Source organism: Pristis pectinata, chromosome 5 (assembly GCF_009764475.1).
Source record: "Pristis pectinata isolate sPriPec2 chromosome 5, sPriPec2.1.pri, whole genome shotgun sequence".
NCBI classification, from domain to species: Eukaryota; Metazoa; Chordata; class Chondrichthyes; order Rhinopristiformes; family Pristidae; genus Pristis; species Pristis pectinata.
Genome location: NC_067409.1, coordinates 53657446 through 53676364, shown reverse-complemented (window position 1 = coordinate 53676364; position 18919 = coordinate 53657446). Strand labels below are relative to the sequence as shown.

At 39.7% G+C, this 18919-nt stretch overlaps 1 protein-coding gene across 2 annotated transcripts in view; it reads right to left on the bottom strand.

The window, feature by feature from the left end:
• Positions 1–18919, bottom strand: part of LOC127570918 (uncharacterized) — a 62064-nt gene that overhangs the window by 22306 nt on the left and 20839 nt on the right. For both annotated transcript variants that reach the window (XM_052016860.1, XM_052016861.1), the window contains exons 5-8: positions 11954–12007; positions 8593–8691; positions 4307–4443; positions 169–291 (exon numbers count right to left, since the gene is read on the bottom strand). In XM_052016860.1, coding sequence (XP_051872820.1) covers positions 169–291; positions 4307–4443; positions 8593–8691; positions 11954–12007 — 413 coding nt within the window. The remainder of the gene's footprint in view (positions 1–168; positions 292–4306; positions 4444–8592; positions 8692–11953; positions 12008–18919) is intronic.

Genomic DNA, 18919 nt, shown 5'->3' with positions numbered 1-18919 from the left:
AGAAGTAATGAACATATTAATCAGCACAAAGTAGCTAGCCAGTGATTCACCACGGGAACACCAGCTAGCCCACACACAATGCAGTAATGTTATTCTGATATTCAAAGGAAAGGTATACTTAGCTTGTTGGATCAGATTAAAGATACACAAGAAAGCTTCTATATTTACCTTAACTCTACCCCTTCCATCAATCTTTTCAATATATCTTGCTTTTTCTTTGACTAATGCATTTAATTCTGACTGCTTTAGCTTTACTCCGTCAAGCTGTAGTGCATCTGGATGCATCTTTGCCTGAAAGATTAAAATGATTAATAAAAAAAATGCAATGACACACTGTTATAACACCTCTCAATGGAACTAATACATAAGAAAGTAAGAAAACATGAGCAGTGGTTGGCCACTCAAGCCTTCTAGCATGTCCTGCCGTTCAATATGATCATGGCTAATCTGCCCTAGGCCTCATCGCCTCTTTTGTGTCAATTCTCTATAGCCCTCAATTCACTGATCCTTCAAAGATTTATCTATTTCCTCTTTAAATACATCCAATGATCCAGCCTTCACAACCCTCCAGGGTAGAAAATTCCAGAGATTTACCACCCACTGTAAGAAGTTCCTATGCAGTTATGAATGACCACCCCCTAATCTTGTAACTTTATCCCCTTGTTCGAGAGTCTCCCACCAGCCGAAATATTTCAACATCTTCCCTATCATGGCCCCCTCAGGATTTTATATGTTTCAACAAGATCACCCTCATTCTTCTAAATGTCAAAGAATATAGATTTAATTGTTTAGCCACTCATAAAAAGGCAGCCCTCTCACCCCAGGATTTAGCCTAGTGAATCTCTTTTGCAGTCTCCAATGCCTGTACATGCTTTCTTAAATCACAGGATCAAACCAATGTGCAGTGTTCCAGGTGTGCTCTCTGTACAATTGTAATATTTCACTATTTCTAAATTCCAACATCTTGCAATAAAGATCGATACACCATTTGCCTACCTAACCACTTGTTGCACCTGCCTGCTAGCCTTTTTGCACAAGAACCATAGAACAATACAGGCCCTTCAGCCCACCATGTTGTGCCGACCTTTAAACCACGCCTAAGACTAACTAACCCCTTCCTCCCACATATCCCCCTATTTTAAATTCCTCCATATGCTTATCTAACAATCTCTTGAACTTGACCAACGTATCAGTCTCCACCATCACCCCAGGCAGCACATTCCATGCACCAACCACTCTCTGGGTGAAAAACCTCCCTCTGATATCTCCCTTGAACTTCCCACCCATTACCTTAAAGCCATACCCTCTTGTACTGAGCATTGGTGCCTTGGGAAATAGGCACTGGCTGTCCACTCTATCTATTCCTCTTAATATTTTGTATATCTCTATCATGTCTCCCCTCATCCTCCTTCTCTCCAATGAGTAAAGCCCTAGCTTCCTTAGTCTCTCCTCATAATCCATACTCTCCAATCCAGGCAGCATCCTGATAAATCTCATCTGCACCCTTTCCAACGCTTCCACATCCTTCCTATAATGAGGTGACCAGAATTGGACACAGTACACCAAGTATGGTCTAACCAGAGTTTTGTAGAGCTGCATCATTACCTCGCGGCTCCTAAACTCGATCCCACGACTTATGAAAGCTAACATCCCATAAGCTTTCTTAACTACCCTATCCACCTGGGAGGCAACTTTCAGTGATCTGTGGATATGAACCCCCAGATCCCTCTGCTCCTCCACACTCCCCAGAATCCTGCCATTAACTTTGTACTCCGCCTTGGAGTTTGTCCTTCCAAAGTGTACCACCTCACACTTCTCCGGATTGAACTCCATCTGCCACTTCTCAGCCCAGCTCTGCATCCTATCAATATCCCTCTGTAAGCTTCGACAGCCCTCCACACTATCCACAACACCGCCGACCTTTGTGTCGTCTGCAAACTTGCTAACCCACCCTTCCACCCCCTCATCCAAGTCATTAATAAATATCATGAAAAGTAGAGGTCCCAGAACCAATCCTTGTGGGACACCACTAGTCACAGCCCTCCAATCTGAATGCACTCCCTCCACCACAACCCTCTGCTTTCTGCAGGCAAGCCAATTCTGAATCCACACGGCCAAGCCTCCCTGGATCCATTGCCCTCTGACCTTCTGAAGAAGCCTACCATGTGGAACCTTGTCAAACGGCACTACCCTCATCAATCTTCCTGGTCACCTCCTCAAAGAACCCTATCAGGCTTGTGAGACAAGATCTTCCTTCACAAAGCCATGCTGGCTGTCCCTAATCAGTCCATGATTCTCTAAATGCTCACAGATCCTATCTCTAAGAATCCTTTCTAACAGCTTGCCCACCACAGATGATTCCTCTGTACTTCACTCATCTGCAGTCTTTCTCCATTTAGGTAACAATTTGCCTTCAGATTCGTCTTAGCAAAATGCAGAACCTTATTCTTTCCCACATTAAACTCCATTCACCAAGATTTTGACCACCCACTCTACCTATCTATATCCCATTGCAAAGTCCTAATATCCTCATCACAACATGCCATCCCACTCATTTTTGTGCCATGAGCAAACCAGAATACTTCCACTCGGTTTCCTCCTCCAGGTCATTAATACAAATCAAAAATAATTAAGGGTCAAGAACTGAAAAATAATTAAGGGCTAAGAACTGATCTTTGGGACGCTCCACTAATTATAGCCATTCAGCGTGAAAAAGACCAATTTATTCCAACTCATTCTTCCACATGATAACCAATCTTCAATTGATGTTAACACACTTCTTCCCCAGTACCTTGAACTCTTTATCTAGTGCACCAGTTTCTCACGTGGCACCTTGTTAAACACCTTCTGAAACTCCAAATACACGACATCTACAGGTTCCCCTCTTCAATTCTGCTTGCTATATCCTCAAAGAACTCTTGCAAATTTGTCAAACATGATTTACCTTTCATAAAACAATATTGACTTGGTTTGATTACATTAGAATTCTGTAAATGACTAGCTATTTTCCTTGATTGTAGACACCAGAATCTTACCAACAGCCTACAATTAACCTCTTTTTTGTCTTCCTCCCTTCTTGATAATGGAGTTACATTTGCAGTTTTCCAATCCATTGGTACCTTTCCAGAACTCAGCAAGTTTAGTAAAACCTTAATCAATGACTCCACTATCTTTGCAGTCACTTCCTTTAATCCTGGTGACTCATCTGCCTTTAGTCTCATTAGTTTTTCCACTATCTTGTTCCTTGTGATGGTGATTGTTACCAGTTTTTCCATACTTTTTTTTTTAACTAGCCCATTAGAAATCTTTGGGATATTTTCATATGTCCTCCATCTTGAAGACTGATGTATTGAATTCATTTGTTTCCCATTTCCTTCTTTCCCATTATTAATTCCTTGGCCTCACTTTCTAGGGGTCCCACATGCATTCTATCTTCCCCCTTACTTTTTAAATATTCATTGAAGCCCTTGCTATTTATGGACCATGACAAATTTCCTCAAATCTAACTTTATGGTACATAATTTCCATACTGAAGAGGGGACACTCAATATTAAATCTTTTCCAAGTATTTCCATCATCCCAGTAGTCTTAGTGGACTAAAAAGTACTTGTGTGCTCATACATGCCTGTGCACATTTCACTGTAAGTGATGAGCACAGATATTGTCATAAAACTCAGCTGCCATTCTGTAAAAGCTGATTCAAAAATAAAAATTAAACATGAATGTAGTACTCCCCTTTGCATTGATTAGATCACAATCTGTCATAAGTATTTTAATCATTAAGAGTATTTCAAACCAGCCATTTAAGCCCTTTGAGCTCCTTCTGCCACCTGTCATGGCCAGTTGCACCTAAACAGGACTCATCTCAATTCCAAAAACCTTTAAATTCTTGTTGAGTAAAAATCTATCAATTCAGATTTAAAATTATTAACTGAACTAGCCTGCATTGCATGCGTTGCTTGGACAAGTACTGAATCCATTATTGCAAGATCTCCTTGGTACTTGACCCCAGCCATAGCATTCATCATTTCTTTTTTCCCCTATCAAACACATTGCCTCCTAATCAAATTAAATGTGATAATGCTTGTCACTTGCAAATGTTGCAAATCTTTTGTAGTTCCCTTCTATAGCAGTTCTTACACTGAAACCAAAATTATTGGTTCAGATTGTAGGTGGATAAGTATGCTCTGGCCACATCTTAGTCCCAATTTTGTAAATAAGTTACTACTACTACTCAACATTTGCAAATGGTAGACATTATAGATCTAATCCATGTTTAGCCCCAATTCCATGAATGAAAGCTTACCATATAATTCAATCTGTGCTTGCAACCAATTACGTGCGACATGAAGGAGGCAAATCCTCCACCACAATTGCAAAGTTCACAAAAGAACATTGGGTTTGGTGACACTTCGCTCTGATATTCAATCACGTAGTTCAGTCCTATATATAAAAAAAACAATCAAGCCTCTCAGCTCATTTTCATTAACAACAATTATTACATACTAGTTGTACCACTTTCACTAATTTTAAAACCAAGTTTGCACCTTAGAGAAACCTTGAGTAAATGTTTTCTTCTGGTATGGAAAAAATTTAAATCGCCAAGATACAGTATCAATGGAATAGCATAATCTAAGCAACACCAAGACCATGATCTCAGTGTGCCACTATATTAGCACACAAGATGAAAGCCCAACTTCCTGCAACAAAAAAAATACAAGTTACTCTTTGTACTTTCTTGGTAACCTCCAAACAGCATTAAGCCCAGAGGTCCAAAAGAACACACAGCCTACTCCTAACCAGAAGTGCCTGGTGACAGAAAATATTTGATCATCTACACGGTGGCTTCAATCTTGTTAAATGGATAAAAGCCAACATGTCTAAATCAAAAATGCAGATTCAGTTCACTGTAGCAAGAGGCTCTCTAAAAGAGGAGAACACTCTGATAACTAACTGAATATTTCTAACTAAATGAATCTTCCCAATCAGAGCTGCCTGAGCTCAAGTGTCAATTAGGCAGACATTAGTGAAAATGCTCATGGGTGTTCTCCCCAGTGGAACACCCACACTCAGAGGTGGGGTGGTGATTAGGGAAATAATGCCCTTGCAGAGGTTTGCACAAGGACACCTTGCTATAAAAGTGGTTGCTGGTTGCTGTGGGCAGGTCATTTTAGGCTCTGCTGGGCTGGCCAGAACCTTAAGAATTCAAACTACCGAAGATGACTTGATTTTATCTGGGAGAATTAGTTCCCTGGGATAGTGTGGTGCCTTCACCCAAGGGTGTTGAGGCTGGAGACATAAGAGACTGCAGATTGTACGACCCAATGGTATGAATATTGAATTATCCAGTTTTAGGTAACCCTCATCCATGTGTTCCCCACTTCCAATCCACCTTCAGTCTTCCCATTTTTGTCTCCTTTCCCATACCTCCCCTTTTGGTTCCATCCACCTACTACTTACACATTGCACCCATTGGATTCCCTCCCCCATCCAGTTCCATCTGCCCTTCATCTCTCCCCTAATGGTTCCCACTATCACCTTCCTTACTTATCAGATTCTAGCACTGGTAGCCTTTTGTTTCCGCTTATTGCCCTCCTACCTGTTTCCGCCCTTGTCTCCCCACTGGGCTCCATCTGCCTTTTTTCCTTCTTTCTCTGCTTCCACCTATCATCTACCTGCCTCTGTCTCACCCATATGGCTCCATCTGCCCATCATCCTTCACCCCTGCTGGGTTCAACAAACTCCTGTCGGCCTGTTTCACTCCTTCCACTCTCCTCCTCATACTGGTCATCTTCCCTCTCCACTCTCAGTCCTGATGCAGGGTTTCAAACCGAAAAGTTGACAATTCCCCCCCCCCACCCCCAAAGATGTTGCTCGACTTGCTCAGTTCCTCCAGCAGATTGTTTGTTGTTGAGGCTGGATATGGTAGTGAGATGACTGTTGGGAATGTAAGCCCCAGTAGAGTTTAGCTTTTTTACAATACGAATCTTAAAATTCTAACTTTTCTGCAGCGGAATATCTAAGAAGCTTATTTTTAGAATGAAGATCATAAAATTTTTTAAATTTCCAGTTTCAGAGGTTGGCTTTAATTCCATTTTAGAGCCAGCTGTTTTAAATTCATGTGGTGGTTCATTAATTTCAAGTGAGGGCAACTGTTCTGCAACATGTATAGCTAGTTACACCAAACACGTCAATACGTCCTGATGAAGGGTCTTGGCCTGCAACCTCAACTGTTCATTTCCCTCCATAGATGCTGCCAGACCTGTGAAGTTCCTCCAGCATTTTATGTTTGTTGCTCCAGATTCCCAGCATCTGCAGTCTCTCTTGGCTAGTTGTGGTCTTAGTCCTACCAATTCAGGCATTATTAAAGTGGTGTTGGTTCACTTTATATTGCTTATCCATGTCAAAATCTCAGGTGTATTTTGTGCACAAGGGTTTCATTGGTGTTAAGAAGCATTTCAATAGGAAACATGCTAAAGTACCAATTAAGGTGCAGTGTGGGAAGTGTAACAAGGCAGGTAAATTCCATTCAAATGCCTGTCATTATCCATTGTGCATGGCCCAGTTAGTTGCGAGATAATTAAACTGAGTGACAGGATTGGTTCCGTTCTAGAGGAGCCAGGATCTGCCAATGCTTGCAATGCAATTTGACATTCTCTACTAAAATAGGATTGGGTCAGCATGAACACCATATTCATCCATCACCAAGGACCCTCACCATCTCCTCATTACTACCATTGGGGAGGAGGTACAGGAGCCTGAAGACCCATACTCAACGATTCAGAAACAGTTTCTTTCCCTCTACCATCAGATTTCCCAACGGTCCCTAAATCCATGAACACTACCTCATTATTCCTTTTTTTTGCACTATTTATTTTTGTAATTTATAGTAATTTTATGTCTTTGCACTGTACTGCTGCCAGGAAACAACAAATTTCATGTCATCTAAGGCAGTGATAATAAATCTGATTCTGACCATAAGGAATTTCAAAAGGGCAGCTGGTACGAGTTTATAATCCCGCTTGTGTAAGGCTACTATGGTAGGCTGGAGAAGATTAGGACAATGAGATAAATAGCCTCCTTAATTAGACATAAGATTTGCTGGTAAAACTATTAAAGTCTTCATAGTCTTCATTGGCTCCAAGACTAACCATTCACCTTCTTGTCAAGAGGCATGTGAAGCATAGCAAGGAGTTTGTGCCTAATAAGATGTTGACTGTGTAGGTAGTTAAAAGAAAGGAGGTTTTCAATTCTGGGACCATCAAGAAGCAAGGATTAGTTTTTGAGGATTCAGGACTTGTATAATAAGAATCGGGAAACCCTTGCCAGGCAGCTTACAGGTAGCCCAGCAGAATTTTAAGTCTTGGTTTGCAGTTTGCAATAACAAAGCTGAATTTTATAAATTCAATATGAGTTCGTCCCAGGCAAATAATGTTCTCTTAAAGAACATCAGAGCAACGAAGGTTTTAAGTATACTTGATAGTTTTGAAGAAGATATGGCTACTGGTGCTTACAGTTTGGCCTGAGTTAGGTCATCAAGATAGATGTCATGATTTTACATGTTTTAAATGTGACAGAATTCTATCAATTATTAAAAACACCTTTCTGGTCCTTATTCTGAAGTTGGATGACCCACAAATTAAAAACTAGATAATTGGAAGCAAATGACCACTGGCTCACTATTGTTAATGGTGTTCACCAAGATTTTGGTAAAATAACTGACCGAGGCAATCACTCTCAATGTCAGGTAAAAGGGATTTTTGGTGGCTACCCCCGCTGATAATCAAAATATCACAATATTAAACAATTTTATGATGATCAAGCAATATTGAACCCATGAACAAATCTTTGGACCATACATCAAGAAGGTGTCTCGCCACGAACAACACAAGGATCACATGACACAGCATGTTTTGGAGATCCTCTGCAACAAGGTGTCTCAGATTGACTGGTTAGTATTTAAACAGCCTTGGTTTACGATGTTGATGGGAAGACCTGGATTCCTCAAGTGAGTTAGTTTTGCATGCAGAGATGATGTTGCTGCTGTCATTGACATATCTGTTTGGTTTGAGGATAATTCCAGCTCATTAATTTCAACAAGCATAAACACCTGGAAGACACTATCAAGATGCATTGAAGGTTGATGTGGTGAGTTTTTATAGATACATCATTGGTGCCAGGGGCAAGTGGTGGTTAATAAGGTTTTGTGCCAAGTTCAACAAAATACAAAATTTTACCAAAATTTTAAATTACCAAAATTATTTCCTGCTTAGATACATGTTATACGAAGGATAATCCCACTAATCAGTTACAAGGCACATTTGGCAGCATTAATGTTGAAAATTTGTTGAAAAAAAATGGAGGGTTATGGGCTGTGTAGATGGAAGGGTTAGATTGATCATGGACAAGGTGTTTATCTCGGTCAGCACAATATCGTGGGCTGAAGGGCCCGTGCTGTGCTGTTCTATGTTCTAAATTTGTGCTTCTTACAAATTCCCAAAACAAAATTAACACAAGGAACAGCAAGTATATTGTTTAATTTAAAATAATATTAAATGGCATAAAGTTAATGGAAACTGAAAAACAACATACCAATTACAGGATCTTGTATACCCACATCTCTGAAGTGCTGTTCAAAAACAGATGACCCAAAGCAATGCTGTGCATCAATTGCTGGCACCTTTCTTTTCACTGTAAAGGACACAAAATGAAACAGTGCATAATTATACATAAAGATACCAGCTGACAAGCATCTGTCAGTTGTATGCAAGTAAATTAAAATACACAAGGACCTCACTTAGTGCTCAGGATGAATTACCATGAATGAGTGCGCGAATGGAAATCAGTGCTAAAAGATGTCCGTAATGCATTACATATAAAGTGATGTGCTGTTGACAGCATTGCTGTGTAACAATTAAAGAGATTGCATTGCTGCATGGTTCAGTATGGAGTAAGCCACAAAGGCAAAGTGCAATGCCTACCTGTGATGGCTGGCATGAGCAATGAGACACCTCAGCTTTGAAACGCAGAGCTTGGGGCTGCATTCGACACAGCATGGTGAGTGCAGGACATTGCTGCTCTAAATATTGATAGACTACCTGGATGTTGTTCTCACCTCCTACCACCCAGAGGCCATTGAGCTGACAAGGGCACACTGGGCCTCATGCCACATTGCTGAATTGCCATGCCACTTGCCTCAGACTACTCAACACTAGCCCTCACTGGCAGGCTCTGCACATTGCCTCAATGGTGCACTTTATCCTGAGCTGAGCAGCAATGATATCAGCACAGACGCATTTATTAAAGTAAAATGAGGAATGTACCTGCGAGTGTTTGGACTCCTGAAGCAAGAGCACCATAATGAATCAGCCCTCTACAGGGTGTCATTAAGCAGGGTACCAGTGTGTACCAAATGTCTCATCAAGTAACTTAAGCTTAATATAGACAATATTATAAAACATTCTCTGACAACCCTTTTCTTTTGCAAATGCCACCAACAGATATTGCATGGAATGTAATAAATTGCACCCTTTTGAAAACCTGTGGTCATCTTAGATATCCTTTGATATAGTCCCAATATTTTGTATTTCAATATATGCTCCTACAGTCCAAATTTAATCAGACATGGAACGCTAATAACGGCATCATCCCAATGAGGAAAAAAAAAGCTGCAGTTGTTGTAAGTGAATTATCTCAGTGCTATGGCATCATTGCAGTATATCCTGGATACAAACACTTTCATTTACACCATAAATGACTTTCCTTCTTCTACAAGATCAACTGGAGTGGAAGATCATGTTGGAAGTGGAGCTACTTGCTAATGATTGCTACATTCAGTTCCACTCTGAACTCTTCAGGTAGTTAAACAATGCTGGCTCTTCTTAATTAAATCAAACCCATTAATTTTTCTCCAGATTATTATTTCTGAAAACCCCTCAGCCCTGAGGGGTCTTCCACTCCTGTTATATATGTTCTTAGGTGACTGATGCCAAACTGGAAACTGCAGACTCTTTCACAAATGGAGCAGGTGGTACGTGATGGGTAAAGGAAGATGGGTAGTTTGTGAGCTGATGTATTCCTTCTAGTGCATATACAGGGCCTCTGTGTGCTCCAAGTGCATGAACTTGAGACTCATTACCATCCCTAATGCACTTTTTTCCATCTTGAACTGTCATGAGTCTGGGATATACAAGAGTCATTGGGAATGTTGCTGCGTTAAGTACACTCTTGAATCTTTTTCTCTGTTTGCTCAGTAATCTCCCACCATGACAGAGTCTGGAAATAGCGTGGCTGTTTTGGGAGTCTGGCGTCAGACATGGCAAGGCAAGGGCCTGACTTATGGAAAGGAGCCGATGGAGTACAAGTAGGGCCTCAAATGCTGGGCATGTTGGCACGGGAGAGGATACTACTGATGTAGGTTCACTTATCTTTCTGGTGAATTTGGAAGGTTTTGTGGAGACAGTACTAGTGGTATCTTTCTAGTGCCTTAGTCCAGGTCTTAAAAGCATTTAGAGGGTAGGAATCACTGCTGCCCAGCAGACCATGCAATTTGTGCAAGAGCTAGAGTGGTGATAGTGGTTAATCAAATCTTTAAAATTCTAAGCATGTATCAGCTTCTTTATAGGCCTCACCCCACCTCTTGTTACTGTTTACCTGTCAGTGGAAGACTTATGGGTTTTCTTCAATGTTAACTGCCATTTAATTCTCATGTTCTGATATTCCTCTCTCAACATATTATATTTTACCCAATTCTCACCTGCATTTCTCTGACATGCATCACACACATTTTTTTCCTTATTACATCACGTAGTCAATCTTCCTCATCATCGAGGGAGCCTGGCTTTGGCTCCCCTACTTTTACACTGGTTTCACTTCACCCTGGATAGATTGCCTCTCATTCGTACAAAGTAACCCATGTTCTATTTTGAGGAGTTCTACTTTATATTATTCCTTGCCCTTCTCCATACTAATCCAAATGCTAGGATATGATAACCACTTTGTTACTCTCATGTTTCCTTGCTGACATTTGGTCCACCATATCAGATCCAGAAATTATTTCTTCCCAAGAACATGCAGGTCAAGTAAATTCTAACATTTCAAAAATCCCAACCCCTTTTACCTATCACTCTAACATAATTCCATATAAAATAAGGTCACCACTCTTTAGCTGTTGCACATTTCTGCATTTTTCATCCAGATTTACTCCTTTAACTCCATCACTTTTTGGAGATGCATAGAATACTCCCCAGTAGGGTGATTATATCCACTTTGATTCTCAACCAAATAAATTCTGTCCATGCTCCCTTGAGGGCATTCTCACTTTCCAACACTACAACATCTTTCCTAATCAGTATCAAAATCCCATTTACTTTTCTTCTTTCACCTTTTCTGAATACTTCCCACCTGTGAATACTAATTCTCTCATCTCCCGAAGCTGCTTATAACCATACTCATCATAGTTTTGATCACCACCACTTCACTCCACTCCCACTCATCCAAATTATAATTCTTAGGTTCAATGTATGCATTTTGCTTACATTTCTGAAGCATTGTGGGACTTCCCATTCCCCCATATTAAAGTCCTACATAAAGACAATCTGCTCTATACTTTCTATTTGCCGTATGGCTGTACATCATGGTACTAATCAATCGGTTGAGAACTGGTAAACTTAAAAACAAGCCTAAATATTCAAAATGGATAGTAGTAAAACAATTATACCAATGACTTAATATGTGACATTAATAATTCCTTGAGGCAGTAAAATTTACCTAGCCAGCAAAGATATTAATAGGCACATGATGGTTTACATGGCATATCATCACTTCTGAAGAATTGGCATTTTCACACATGTATAGTCAGAATCTCAACCTATCAGAGTCAATTCAAAATAATACAAGAATAATCATCCTTTTTAAATATAATTTACACTAAAAATAACCAGAAAGGACATACCGGAGTTAAAAGCCTTACTCCCCATGTTTTTGTGCTCCCCTTTTCGTCCAGGAACTGAGAAAGAAAATTCAAAATTTAGGAGAGAATGCAAATTATCTTAACATTGTTACCAATTTGCAACTTGTATTCAATTTGCTAGAGCCCTTGCAAATTGAGAGAGGCTAGAATTGGAGGTCACACACTTTTGTGTATGGAAAATTTTGCATATATGTCATCTCATCTCCCACTGTAGTTCATCCATAATGTGGATAAGATATAGTGCACTGTATTACCCACGCCATCCTCTTACTCATAAATGCTGCTCCAAACCAAGGTAGAGGAAACACATTTGGCAAGACAAATGGCATATGGAGATTCCAGTCCAAAATAAAATTCTACATTATTAATGCCACCTAAACATTTTACTGAAGCGTAAATCTAAATTCTGGACAACCAATTGCAGCTTCTGTCTTTTAGAAGAAACCTAATGAATGCAGTTAGTAGCTGGAGAATGGGCCAGGTTTAAATGGTCCTGCAAGCAAATCGTGTGCCATCAACAAATCTGAGTTCAACTGCTTTCCTAATCTATGTGATATAGTTGTAGCCCCTGGATGAAACTCTTCATTGAGTACACTGAAGAGTGTGATCTTGCATAGAGTAAACTAGCTTTCGAAAGACAGACTTCGAAAGAAAGACAAGATGTTTAACACAAAAATTAAACAATATCACATCATTAATTTTAAAAACAAAAAGGCAAGTTCTTTCATTCAGGCCTCCATAAAAAGTAAATACTTAGGTCTCAATGAAGAAGTCTAAAACAAATTAGGTCAACATTGACAGATTATGCAGAAAAATTTAGGAAGACTGGATTGTGCTGAAAAACTTATGACCAGGTTCTGTTTATTACAAATGTAGGTGTACAAGTTACCATCAAGTGTCTAATATTACTAACAAATGAATTCCATCCCAGATGTGTGAACCGCTGAGGGAGTTTTGTTGCAAGAGTCATCAGTTTGAGCTCTGGTGAAAGCTCTACATCTGAAAGCTCTACATCCAAAACCTAAAGACTGAATATGCTGTATTTGGTGGGAACTCTGTATAGCTGGCCAGTGTGTGATGAGTGTGTAATTTCTTGGTCAATCAAGTTTTGTGATAACACTGTTATATAACAGATTGATTTTATGCACTTGATGATCATATTTAAATCCTTTACTCACTGTATTTTTCAGAGAAATCACCCTGCTTTTACTTCTGTCTTCTTCAAGAGACTGTTTACTTTGTAAGTTGAAAGTGTTTGGTGTAAACTATGTACCCCACCCCACCTCCAAATCATTGACATATTTGTTTTGGTAATAAATATTCTAAAACTTGTTTCCACTCCACAGACGGAGGTTGATTGCTCAGTAATTCTAGAAATTAAAAATATTGTTGGACTAAAGCATTGGTTTGCAAGAACAGGACAAATACAATTTCTATTGTCTGGTGGGGAAAAAAAATGTATTTAGAAACTTATTCATCCAATTTTCTAAACTACTGAAAATAATTACTTCAAGAGTGACCTGCTGTTCCCACTTTTCCGTGGTTTCCATTACACGTAATAGCTAGAAAGTGTGCCATCAAATTGTTTCTCACATGCTGTTCACCAGATATTTAGAGGTGAAAAGGAAAGAATGAAACAAAAAAGGACCTTGATTGGGTCAATTTACTGACTAATAAATACAAGATTCATTTTATTTTAAAATAATTAACAACTTCTCGAACATACAGTAGACCTGGACATAGATACATGCAGGAATTCAGTGGGGAGTCTGCTCTTGCATGAGAGATGTATAATGAGGACCATAGAGTCATACAGCATGTAAAACAGGCTCTTCAGCCCAACTCATTCATGCTGACCAAGAGGTCTGTCAAGCCAGTTCCATTTGCCTGTGTTTGGTCCAAAACCCTCCAAATCTCCTCCATCAATGTACCATCTGAATATCCCAGTGCAAAGGTTAATGCTTACTAAGTTAGGGACAGGTCTGGGGTGACACCAAAGGTCACAACTTACAATTCAAGCATCATCTTTCTCAGAAATGTTTTAAAGCACTTTTATCTCATGGACTAAATTGAATTCACCTACTTAGCTGTATGGTGCAAGCTTCAAATGGCTGGACAGAATGTACAAATATCATTACATTCATGATGGGAGGAAACTCACGTTATTCCTTTATATTTCCTTATGATACCATTCAGTCTATAACACGTTCAGAGCATTCCCATCAGTCTCATTTCCCCAATTATCTCCCTATCACCTATTTGCTGTCATACCCCACCAACTTCTCCCCAATTTTACTGCCGCCCACTTACACTAGGAGTAATTACAGTAGCCAATTAACCTAACAACTAGCACATCTTTGAAAAGTGGGAGGAAACTGGATCCCCCAGAGGACAATGTGGTCTCAATGAACAAGGGAGGTGGGAGCAGTACAAACCAGATGGTCTACACCCAGACAGGACAGGGATCAACGTCCTAGGGGGATTGTTTGCTAGTGCTGATAGAGAGGGTTTAAACTAATATGGCAGAAGGATGGGAATCCATGCAGAAAGACAGAGGGAAGCAATGCAAAGACCAAAGCAAAAATTAGAAAAAAGTAAGAGTGGAGTAAAGGAGAGTCAAATGCAAAGGACACAAAGATTACTTGATTCTAAAAGGACAATGAATGTAAGGGCACTTTGTCTGAATGCCCGTAGTATTCATAGAACATAGACACTACAGCACAGTACAGGCCCTTCTGAGTATTAGAGCATTTTATCCTGCTCTAATATCTATCTAACCCTTCCCTCCCAAATGTTAACCCTTCCTTCCCATTTCTCTATCATTCATGTGGCCTTCTAAGAGTCTCTTAAATGTCCTAATGTATCTGTCCCCACAACCTCTGCTGGCAGTGCATTCCACACACCCACCACTCTGCGTAAAAAATTTACCTTTGACATCCCCCTTATACCTTCCTCCAATCACCTTAAAATTATGTCCCCTCGAAACAAAGTTAGTGAACTTGTGGCACAAATCAGTACAAAAGGGTATGATTTAGTTGCCATTACAGAAACATCGTTGCAGGATGGAGATGATTGGGAATTAAATATCCAAGGGTATCAGGTAATATGGAAAGACAGGCAGGAAGGTAAAGGGGGGGGTGGGGTAGCGCTCTTAATTAAGGATGAGATCAGGGTGATAGTGAGAAACTATATAAAATCTAAGTAGCAGAATTCTGAATCCATCTGGGTAGAGATTAGGTATAGTAAAGGGAAAAATAAAAATCACTGGTGGGAGTTGTCTATAGGCCACCAAATAATAACATTACAGTGGCACAGGCAATAAACCAAGAAATATAAAAATACGTCCAGAATTATTAGACAAAATTAAGAATGAATGGGAAAGTGAACTCCAGACATCTTTACCTACAAAGACATGGAAGAAAATTCTTCATTTAGTTAATACATCTTCAATGTGTGCCAGACACTCTTTGACACAGTTTAAGGTAGTCCACAGGACCCGTATGTCAAAAGATAAGCTAGCCCGTTTTTAATCACCATATAAATCCTATGTGACAGATGTAAATCAAATGCGGCTTCTTTGACACATATGTTTTGGTCCTGTCCTCTTCTGGAAAAATATTGGAAAGACATTTTTAACATTATGTCAAATGTATTGAATATTGATTTACAACCTCACCCTATCACTGCAATTTTTGGACTACCAAGGATAGAATCTGGCCATTTATCTGCTTCCGCTAACCGTATTATTGCCTTTGTTACATTAATGGCCAAACGATCCATTTTGCTTAAATGGAAGGATCCAATACCCCCTACTACTTTGCAATGGTTCTCTCAAACTATATCATGTTTAAGCTTGGAAAAAATTAGTAGTACTGTTGATCCTTCGCTTAAATTTGAAGATACTTGGAGTCCATTTATTCAATATTTTCACATGATATTGATCCTCTTTCAATAACTTTCCAATTTAGAGGAACGGAGTTGACGACATAATATTGCTCTGTTTCTACTGAGAAATTTCAGTCCAGTTTTTTCTTTTTTTTTGAAATTTTTCTGTTTAGTTTGATATATTGCTTATGATTTTTATTATTGATTTGGGGATTTTTTTCCCTGTCTTTTATATACATAATAAATCTTTTTCTTTCCTTTCTTTTATATTATATTCATTTACTAAGAGATCGTGGGATCTACAGATTTTTTAAATATATTTTATTGTTCTTTATGATTACCTATGCCATGATTGTTCTCCTGATCTCTTTGTATTACATGTACAAACATTGATGTTATATATTAATCTGTATTAATTTGAAAACTAATAAAAAGATTGAAAAAGAATGGAACGGCAGTTGTCATGGGGGATTTTAACTTCCACATAGACTAGGTGAATAAAGCTGGTTGAGGAAGTCTTGAAGAGAACTTCATAGAATGTATCTGTGATAGCTTTCTTGAACAGCATGTTACTGAACCTACAAGGGAACATGCTATCTTAGATCTGGTCCTGTGCAATGAGACAGCTAAAATTATCGAACTTGTAGTTAGGGATCCTCTTGGAAAGAGTGATCACAATGATTGAATTTCACATACAAATGGAAGGTGTAAAAGTTTGATCTAAAACCAGTGTATTATGTTTAAACAAGGGAGACTACAATAGGATGAGTTGGCTAGTGTAGACTGGGAACACAGGCTATATGGTGGCACAGTTGAGGAACAGTGGAAGTCTTTCAAAAAGATTTTTCACAGTGCTCAACAAAAGTATATTCCAGTTAAAAGCAAGCAAAGTAAGGGTTGGGAGAGCCAGGCTTGGATAACTAAGGAAGTAAAGGAAGGCATCAAACTAAAAGTCGCCAAGAGTAGGAGGAAACCGGAGGATTGGGAAAACTTTAAAAAGCAACAAAGAACCACTAAGCAAGCAATAAGGAAAGGGAAGATAGATTATGAAAGTAAACTAGCACAAACTATTAAAACAGGTAGTAAAAGTTCTCATAATTATATAAAGTGGAAAAGGGTGGCTAAAGTGAACGTAGGTCCCTTGGAAGATGAGAAAGGGGAAATTAATATTGGGTAATGTGAAAATGGCCAAGGCTTTGAACAACTATTTTGGTTGGTCTTCGCATTGTTACGGACTCAGTGAAAGTCCCTTTAAGATAGAGAGTGTGTGTGTTTGTGTGTGTGGGGCGTGCTTACGTCAATAGAAGATAAAGGACATAATGACGTTGTTGAAGGAGAGAGAGAGAGAGAGAGAAGGGAGAGAGACACCAGCCTGCTTGTTTTCTCTATCGATGGATGAGAAACAATAACTGTGTTTGCCACTGAAATCCATGTATGGAAGTTGGAAGTAATCCGGTGGAGTTCACTTTGTTGCTGACCTGTGGAAGGAAACAGGTATTTGTGTGTGGACGACCACGATTCGGATGCTTTTCGGGGTGAGGAAGTCACTACCGAGTAAACACTGAAGTGTCGTTTGGGGTTCCATCGTGGAACATTTGGATTTTGTATTTACTCTCCCTATGTTCTCTACATCTACGTCTCATCTTCTGACAATGGTGGTTGTTGAAGAAGCCCTTGCTCATGTTTCACCTTATGGCTTGCGGAACTGAACTTTAAGAACCATTCCAGAACTGGGAGTTTTGGACTTTGCCACACACACACACACACACACACACACACACACACACACACACGAAGAGTTTAGTTTTGGGGTTAACGTTCGAGGTTTAACATTTCTGAATTCTAACATACTAACATTTTTACTTTTATTTTACGTATTATCATAAGTAGTGATTAATAAAATAGTTTTTAACACTGAATCATGCTCAGTGTGTTTCTTTTGTTGCTGGTTTGTGACAGCATTGGAGGACACATCTAACATGCCAAAGGGAGATGTTATAGATGCGATGGGAGGTAAGGACCTTGATAGAATCGCTATCACTAAAGAGGTAATGATGAGCAAACTAGTGGACCTAAAGGTAGACAAGTCTCCTGGTCCTGATGGAATGCATCCCAGGGTACTAAAAGAAATGGTGCAAGTTATAGTAGATAATTTACCAAAAATTCTCTGGACTCTGCGCAGATCCCAGCAGACTGGAAGACAGCGAATGTCACGCCAATGTTTAAAAAAAGGACGTAGGTAAATGGCAGGTAACTATAGGCCAGTTAGCTTAACATCTGTAATTGGGAAAATGCTTGAAGCTATCATTGAGGAAGAAATAGCGAGACATCTGGATAGAAGTGGTTCCATCAGGCACAGTACGGATTCACGAAGGGCAGGTCCTGTTTGACAAACTTACTGGAGTTCTTTGAGGATATAACAAGTGCAGTGGATAGAGGGGAACAGGTGGATGTTGTATGGACCTGCAAACGTTCACAATATACATTAATGATTTGGAAGAGGGGAGCGAGTGTGGCGTATCTAAGTTTGCTGATGGCACTAAATTGAGTGGAAAAGCAAATTGTGCAGAGGATGCGGATAGTCTGCAGAGAGAGAAAGATAGGTTAAGTGAGTGGGCAAGGAACTGGCAGATGGAGTACAATCTTAGTAAATGAAAGGTCATCCACTTTCGAAGGAAAAATAGAAGATCAGATTATTTACAGTAAATGGCGACAGATTGCAGCATGCTGTTGTACAGAGGGACTTGGCAGTGCTTGTGCATGAATTGCAAAAGGTTGGTTTGTAGGTGCAACAGGTTATCAAGGCGGCAAATGGAATGTTGGCCTTCATTGCTGGAGGGATTGAATTTAAGAGCAGAGAGGTTATGCTGCAACTGTACAGGGTCCTGGTGAGGCTGCACCTGGAGTACTGTGTGCAGTTCTGGTCTCCTTACTTAAGAAAAGATATACTGGTTTTGGAGGCGGTGCAGAGGAGGTTCACCAGGTTGTTTCCAGAGATGAGGGGGTTAGCCTATGAGGAGAGTGAGTCGCCTGGGACCATACTCGCTGGAATTCTGAAGAGCA